The following is an 8565-nucleotide window of genomic DNA, read 5'->3' on the forward strand; positions in this document are numbered from 1 at the left end:
AGGTTTATTTAACTACTTCTAAGTGGAATATGAATGAAGAAATAAACAGGGACAATGAATACAACGATGAACAATACATGAATGACAACGGACCACATTGTAGAAAGCATTTGTGACTGGTTTCTTTGATGTTTTAGAATTAAATGGTATTTAATTACTAATGCATCGTTCAGCAGTTGAGAGTTTAAACGGGCACCAAGGAAGATTGTGAAGCAATTCAAAAGTTCTAAAAGATTTTAGGTTTAATGTTAATTAATCCTAGTTAATTTAGCATCAAGCATCAACACATGGAAGATGTAATTGTATCACCTGATGATCATCTGATGGGTGTGGCAGCAGGCTCTCTTTTGGCGCTCGGGCCTTTTCAGGACGGCTTTTGTCCCTCGTGGCCGATTCGGCTTGAATCAGGTTTCTCCATCTCTCTCTCTCTGGCTCAGCAGGTAGCTGAACCATCTTCATCTTCACCCCCCTTTCTCTGGCTGGGGTGAAGTCTGTGGCAGTTTTGCCAGACATCGTTCGGGAGTGTCTTTTGTGCAAAGTCTCCTTTAAAGGTTGCTGGATTCGGCTTCTTCAACACATTCAGTGCAGCACCGGATCAGCACAGTGATACTGGCGGCGTTCTGCAGCCCAGTACACAATAAGGCCGTTCTTGACGGCTCAGGACTTCAGGAGAGGTTCAGGCTGCATGAGTTGACAGCAGAACCTGGGACAGGCCATCTGGCCAACCCCCCCCCCCCCCCCCAGGGGGGGAAGAGAACTCAGAGGAGTCAGGAACAAGAGCAACAGGAGAAGAACAACCAGCGAAAAGCCCAACAGGAGAAGAGAGCAAGAGGAAGTTGCTTGGAGCTTTATAACCTTGGGACCAGAGGGGTCTGGTCTCTGTGGTCCCTCTCTAGCCACACCCATATGGAGAAGGCTCTGAGAGTGAGATTATGTCTTTTAAAGCATTAAAATCAATATTGCCTACTTCACATATTTAATTCTTCCATATTTAAAAGTTGGCCTCTGTGAACTACAGAACGATACCAAACACTTTATATTAATTGTTGAATAAAACCTGTTGAAAAGGGATTAGATGAACTAAACATTAAACAACAAGGTTGATGGCAACATCCATTATGACAACAAATAGTATTAAAATATGTTAGCTCCGCATAACATTACTTTAAGTACATTTCAATTGCATAGGAGAATCAGTCACTTTAGTCCTTATATTCTTTGCAGAAAGGATGTGTCTGCATGTGAGTTATCTTCTCTGGAATGTGAGAAGGGTCGTAAATTTGGGGAATGGTTGGTACCTAAATTGACCATTTGTACCAGCATTCTTCTTACAGACTCTGCATGTGTCTGTTCCAATGATCAGAATACTTTGTAAAAAGATGCAGAATTAAGGTCAAGGCGATTCACGCTACAATTCTTTATTTTAAAATGTATTCTTCTCACAGCTTTTAACATTTACTCAAATATACACCACATATATCAGTACTTTCCACTGCTTAAATTCTAATAACAGCCTTTTTACTTTGGCTTAATTGATTTGAGGGGGATTATTGATGTTTTTATTTTGCCTGATTGCAGTCTGCCTTTCAAACATGAAGACTTATTTCAGCATAAATGGATGGGATGTGACAAAACATAGAAGAGAGGGGAAACTCAATAAGTGACTCAAAATGGTGCACAGACAATTACCTGCAGATAAATGTCAAAAAGACAGAAGATATATTAGAAATGTGTATTAACTCCAGTTCACACAGCACAGCCCACATCTCCACCAACAACCCTGTCTGCATTAACAATGAAGCTGTGGAGATGGTGGAGTGCTTCAAATATGTTGGTCTCACACTGGACAATAAACGAAACAAAGTATTGAACATCACACTACTGACATTCACAGAAGCTGCCAACAAAGTCTCTCTGCCATCCGCAAACTTAAGTCACTTTCTGTTCCCCCCACATCCTGCTGCTGCTCTACAAAAGTATTATACAACTGCCACTGTAAGTCAGAGAAAAAAGGTGCTAATTTTTGCCATTTTAGAGGGCTTTAATTTTGAAATTCAAAATCAGAATGACCTGATATGTTCTGAGTGACACCCTGGGGTGCTGCACTATCACTCTGAAGTGAAATTAGTGTGTGATAACAAGTTGTTTCCTTTTAATCCGAATCTAAAATCAGGGGGAAATTAGTTAATGTAAGCCATTTTAGAGGGCTTTAATTTTGAAATTCCACATCAGAATTACCTGATATTTCTTTTTACATTAAATGTTAAGTCAATCTTGACTTTTGAAAATGTCATGCCAATTTTATACCTAATAATTCACCAGTGCTAACTGATATTATTATAATGATAGGTAAGGTTTTTTACTTTAGGACTACACTGCTATATGAGAGTTTCAAGTTTGTCCAAAATGGTAAAATAAAGCGAGGACCTGAACATTTTTGAATAGATGTTTTTAATATCAATTCCCATGCACATTACATTTCATTATTTCATATTTATAAAAAAGTAAATTTAAACAGTACAGATTTGTGTCCTTTTAACTCCTTTATGAAACGCCTACCATGATCATTAGTTACTTCAGCTTCATTTAAAATGCACATAGCAGGTATAATACAAACTGTCAGCAGTGCAAAGCTTCGTTTGACCTCCTGAGAAAGAGCAGAGAATAAAGGAAAGGCACTGAACCAGGTAAAACAAGTAAATGGGCCACCAGCTGTGCCTTGTTGGGCTTGACTTAAAAAAAACTTGACTTCTCATTTATACCAAAGCATCTAAGCTCCCCTTCTGTGAAACAACAATTGAAGGCCTGTTTTAAGTTTATTTTTCCAGTTGCGTAACCTCTCAGTGTGCATGAAGGCTGCAGGGAATCAGCTGTTCTATAGGGGAATATTGAGAGTAGATTCAATGTAATATACGGCATAAATTGGAAATTTCAACATCTTTTAGACTCAAACGTCTCTCTCTCTCTCTCTCTCTCTCTCGTAACTCCACTGCCACATTGTTGATTATTGTGGTTTTGATGCCAGGACACAGAAATACTCCTGCTCCAGCCCGATTTCAGTGTCCGGAGACGTGACTCCCATCTCCTCCAGAAACCTGTGAAGTGGTTTAGTTATTGATTAGTTCTCTTGTAAGCACCACAGAACTTAATTTAAAAGAATAAATGACTGAAGAGCAAATATGAAATTATAATTACAGACATGTACAATTTATATATATTTATGTGTGTGTGGATGGATGACCTCTTCTGAATGTTGAGCAGCAGGGCTCGAGCACTCTGAGGATCTTTCTTCTTGTAAGCTTGGAACATGGAATGGGACTCAATGAAACCCACCAGGTTCCTCACAGAGATCGACGAAGTCACCCAAATACCCTCAATTCTGTTGATTCAACATAGTGATATTATTATTACTTAAATAAAGTTCAAAAAGAAATACATTAATACAGTAGATGAAGCTTTAGTATAATCTAACTCTCCATTTAGGGTTTATTCAAGGTAGGAATAACCAAGGAACAAGGTTATGTCAGGATTTCAGCTACTTATTGTTTGTCCGAAATTAATAAGGGAAAACAATGAGCAATGAGCTTTTTGATTTTGTATTTTGAAATACTTTTCTGCACTACTGATGTGAAACTCATGTTTTGCAGGGACAGACAACCTGTTCTCACTCCCAACTTGTAAATATGGCAGCTTGGTCAACGGCCCTAACTTCAAACTATGATGTTCTAGCTATCTCTCTTGAGTGAGTCTGGCATATGCAGGGCTCCATGGTCAAGAAAATGGCTAAATATGCAAAACTTAGCTTGAAAAATAAAGCCTCCAAATTAGCGATAATAAATGAGCAATGTGAGCAATTCCAGCTGTCATTGGGCGAGAGGCGGGGTACACCCTGGACCGATTGTCAATCACAGATCTGACACACAGAGACAGACAACCTTTCACGCTCACACTCACAACTACGGGCAAGCATCCTAACAAGCATTCTTTGGACTGTGGGAGGAAGCCAGAGTACCTGGAGGGAACCTACGCAGGTTCTCCCTGGAAAAAGGCTAGCTTCGTCCAAACCGGTATTTGAACTGGAAACCTTAGGCGCAGCCCAAGCTTTTTAGTATCTGATGCATTGTAAGAATAAAAGGGCAAAAGGTAAAATAAGTGTCTGTGTGATAGTTACCTCTCTTTGTCTGGAAAAGGGATGGCTGAGTAGAGCTCTTCCAGCTTACCCTCAGTTACAGCCACTGGACTGCTGGTGTATGGTAACAACACCTGTTTCACCTGCAAGTAAGTGTATACAACTTTTTGACTGTTCCAGTTTGTAATGCATGTACACATTTAAGGACATAGGTCTTCTCTACACGCATGATGGTACTACGAATCCTGGTGACTGAACAATGATGGCAACACTGCAGGAGACTATGCAAAGTACCTACAAAGTGGAATGCAACAAAGATAGATGGGTAGTAGTTCTTTCATTTCTGCAGGTGTACAGAGGGGAAATAGCTTGGCAAAGTGGCTTTATGCTAAGCTAAGCTAACCATATCTGGACTTTTTCTTTTTTTTTTTTTTTTTAAATGTTGGTCTCTCCCTTAAAAAAAATGAATAAAGATTTCAATACTCATGTGGTCCTAACTTGAGGTCTAGAGGTCTTTGTCTACACCCACCTCTTTATAGATGTGAACGAGTCTTTCTCCACAGTCCTGGTAGTAAAGTTTGGTGTTGGAATCACTGAAGCACAGCAGTGCCATACATCCACGGGGTTTTAAAACCCGACTTGCCTCAGCCAGAAACCTGGACTGATCAAACCAGTGGGCTGCTGACGCTGCTGTCAGCAGGTCTACAGAGCTGTCGGGAAAAGGAAGCTCCTCTGCCACCCCCTTCCTGCAGGTTCAACAAACAGGTCACACAAGTAACTCCAAATACTCTGAAACATTATCATTTTAAAGCCATGCGTTATTTTATTTCTTTGAATTTTAATTTTTTTGAAAAGTAATTATATCCACACATGCAGAGCACTTCAAATGCTCCTACCTGTATGTAATGTTAGGGTACCCTGGCAGTCCTCTGGCCACCTCCAGTTGACACTCACTGATGTCAATGCCCACCACTTCCTGAAAGTGTGGTGCCAGTAAGCGGGAATTCTGACCTGTTCCACACCCAAGATCCACTGCCAGCACATGTGGCTGTCCCTTCTGAGGATGACAGCAGATATGCAATACTATTTTGAATGTTGAATGTCATAAACTTTAGTTCACTAGGCAGAATGCCCTGTTAAAGGCCATATATACACTATGACAACAGAATGTAGGGTTTACTCATGGTTTATTTTGCCATGGCATACCTGTTTTTCCAGGTACTGAAGAATAATGTTCTTGACCTCCTCTGGGGGAGTAAAGCGATACTGTTGGTAGATGGAAGCATGATCCTTCCCCTCAAACAGTCGGTACGTCATGGTGGTGTTTCTTCTTTACTCTTCTCTTTCTCCCACGTTGCCAATTATTTCTTCTCTGACTCCTGTTTCTTCTTTATTGCTTTTCTGTCTTGTAACCCTTGGTTGTCTTTTCTTGGCCTCTTTGACCCTTAAATGTCTTGCATCTTCTTATCTTCCCGCTGCGTCCATTGTTAAAGCTGTTTTCTACCCGACTCTTTGACCCACTTTCACAAGTGCAGTTCTTCAGTTTATCATTTACAGGTTATATGAAGCAGAAGCCAAACACCACACTACAAAAATACAACCTTAAATAAAGAGATGAAAGCAAAACAGATAATTGTGTCAATAAAAAATTTGTAGTAACCAGTTGAAAGCGGTTCTTTATGGTGGGAGTCTTGACAACTCTGCAGATTAGTTGTCAATATGTAACAGATGCTGGGGGCAGGCCTCTTGTGTAACCCTTTCATGGCAAGAGGTTTCTGCTGACTGTATTTTAACAACTTCATATTAACAAAATGTTAAATTATACTGAGAGAAAATAATGTAAAAACAAACATAGGATCTTAGTTACTACACTTATCCATAAAAAAACCAACAACCTTAAATTAAGCTAATTCTCTAAGCCTGGCTCATAAAACTGAATAGACTTCAATAACTACTTATTTATACGTTTTACTTTAGTGTACTTATATCAAGTGTCATTTTGCGAGGGTTATCGGCCAAAGAGTGGTTAGACCAAGAGGCAACCTCCGGTGTTGAAAAATGAAGCCAATGTGAAAGTGCAAAAAATTGCAGTTGCTCGAGTGGCCATCTGAGGATGGCTCCAGAAACCAAGAAATAACATTAAGGTAGATGGGAAAATGCCCATTTTTAGAGCAGAAATAAACATGTTTACGGCTTGGCTAATTTTACTGTTCAAGATAACTGTACAGACACACCCGTTTTAATTATATTAAGCTTTAAATCACAGGGGCCGGGTCACTTGAGTGATGGTGGATACGGCTTGTTGTGTGATTTATGGAAATTAACGCTGGCCGTGCAAGAAGTCTGAGCTCCAGCTTTTCAGTGAGTTAAATGCTAGTATTATTGTATTGATATATTTTTCGCACTTAGTAGCAGGTATACTGTGCTCGCTATAGGTGGCCTGTTAGCCTGTTCAGTGTTTATCAAACATTTATTTAATCATTGGCCAGTAAATAGGAGTCAGAAGTTGAGTCTGCTACTTCTTTGGTCTGATAAATAAACACCTACAGTCAGTCCCCACCACAAACAGAATCTCCTTGGTGGGAAACTTGAAGTTAAACTATCTAAGTCACCAGCTGATGGATCAGACTCAGACTAGCCTTGATAACTTGGCTTGACTTGGTTTACCAACCATTCATTTTTCTGCAGCTTCAGCCTCTCATCCAAATCTGGTCACTTAAGGCTCCAGTAAACCAACATGGCGGCAGCCATATTTTCGCTTCTTTTTCACGGTCAAGACGCAAATGGGTGATGTCACAGTGGCTACGTCCATTATTTATACAGTCCCAGGTGCATGGAAACCGACATGGATGTTAGACCATATCAAGGACGAAATGCTGGGCTATGATGTTGACTCATGGGGGAGCCATAAATGTTACACGTCTCTTTTTCATGACCTCTAGATTTACATTCTGTTGTAATTCCTAAGTTGTCAAATACCGATGCTTTATCATCGCCCTTGGCATCTTATAGACTCATGAGGTACCCTCCAGCGCCTGCATGAAACACACCAAGGTTTCAACTAAATACAATGATAAGTCATCCATGCCAATGTTTGCTACTGCTTTGAGTTACCTAGTAGGAGGACTGGTTCTAGTTATTATTTTAGCCTCCCCAAGGACATTTTCCCTGACCATGTGCGTCTTTATTTGATGCAAAATTGGTGTGACAAAGCTCTTGTACTTCATGACCTGGGGTTAGAACCTGTTGAGTATGAGGCTGTCTAAAAAAAACTGTATAAGGTATTATGGATATTATCTTTCCTCCTTGACATCTCATATATTACAAAGAAAGTATTTTGGTTACTAATGAAGGCTAGTCAGTCACGTTAGCTTGGGTCAACTTATGTCTGGCGACGCGCTGGGCTTACAAAAACAATGTCAGAAACCTGATTTGGCTTCGCTTTTACAATCAGATAACCAAATATGAGCCACTGTCTGCCCATATATTGTGCCATGGTAACTATGTTTTAAATCTGGGTTGTCATTTAGATGGAACAGCCATGTCTGTAAATGCAGGTCACTTTTAGTGCAAAGTACACTACATAAAAGCGCTCAGTCATAAAATATGCAGGATCAACAGGTCAGTCTTTTCTGTCTTTGTTAACCTCTGACTAAACCTGTAGCTGGATGTTTGCCAGAATGTGTTCATTATCTTGACCCTTTACAAGACTGAAAAACATCTCTGTTATGATTTGGTTTCCCATGGTGGCCCCAAGGGTGGATGAGTGTGTTTAATTGCTCTCCAGGGATAATAGAGATAATGACCTGTTGACCATATCCAACTTAATTATTCTGCATTATTATCCTTTAAAAGCACAGCATGCAGTGTCCCATCCCATGGGCTCTCATTAGTCCTGACAGCTTCAAACATTGCATCAGAGGTATTTATTTATCACAGTTTATGTCTTTCATATTGTTTTTTTTAAGACAGTATGACTATTATCCAAGTTCTTTATTTTCAACACCTGGTGAAGATAATGGAGGGATGTCAGAGCAGTGTTGTTAGACAATATGGAAGGTTGTGAGTCTAATTGCAGTCTGTTAAAAGATACAGCCTGCGATATTTGGTATTTTTCTTACTGTAAAACTGAATGAATAATCCTGCCGTGAGTAACCAAAGTCTGATATAACGTATTCCTCTGTGCACAAAGCTCTATTGTTGTAAAAACTCACAAAAACACACCAGTGAGTCACACCTTTGGATTTTGGCGACACGCTTCATCACAATGAACACAGCCATGATATTTTGTTCATCAATTATACATACTACACCCTGCTTCTGTTCAAACTCACTCGATGTTCCAAAATGACACCCACTGTGTGTATTGATTGACCAGCTGTGTGGCATTGTGAAAACAGCCATTGTTAGGCTGAAAACATGAAAAATGATGCAGG

General features: G+C 39.9%; 1 protein-coding gene across 1 annotated transcript; it reads right to left on the bottom strand.

Moving 5' to 3' along the window:
* Positions 1 to 3004: 3004 nt before the first annotated feature.
* On the bottom strand, positions 3005 to 5446 carry LOC138592834 (putative methyltransferase DDB_G0268948). Its single transcript, XM_069663714.1, has 6 exons — positions 5336 to 5446; positions 5026 to 5186; positions 4659 to 4875; positions 4172 to 4272; positions 3242 to 3379; positions 3005 to 3095 (listed from the first exon to the last, which is right to left on the bottom strand). The coding sequence occupies exons 1-6, from the start codon at positions 5444 to 5446 to the stop codon at positions 3005 to 3007; spliced, it is 819 nt and encodes a 272-aa protein (XP_069519815.1).
* Between the last annotated feature and the right edge of the window lie 3119 nt (positions 5447 to 8565).

The sequence above is a fragment of the Semicossyphus pulcher genome, unplaced genomic scaffold, assembly GCF_022749685.1.
Source record: "Semicossyphus pulcher isolate SPU_LCO1_2020_fin unplaced genomic scaffold, fSemPul1.0.p SCAF_15, whole genome shotgun sequence".
Lineage (NCBI taxonomy): Eukaryota > Metazoa > Chordata > Actinopteri > Labriformes > Labridae > Semicossyphus > Semicossyphus pulcher.

Excerpts from the sequence above, each read along its gene's own strand:
- LOC138592834 (XM_069663714.1), bottom strand. The coding sequence starts at position 5,446 with ATGACGTACCGACTGTTTGAGGGGAAGGATCATGCTTCCATCTACCAA. Across the intron at positions 4,876-5,025 it reads TACCCTAACATTACATACAG|GAAGGGGGTGGCAGAGGAGC; the intron begins GTAGGAGCATTT and ends TTGAACCTGCAG. Across the intron at positions 3,380-4,171 it reads CCTTTTCCAGACAAAGAGAG|AATTGAGGGTATTTGGGTGA; the intron begins GTAACTATCACA and ends TTGAATCAACAG.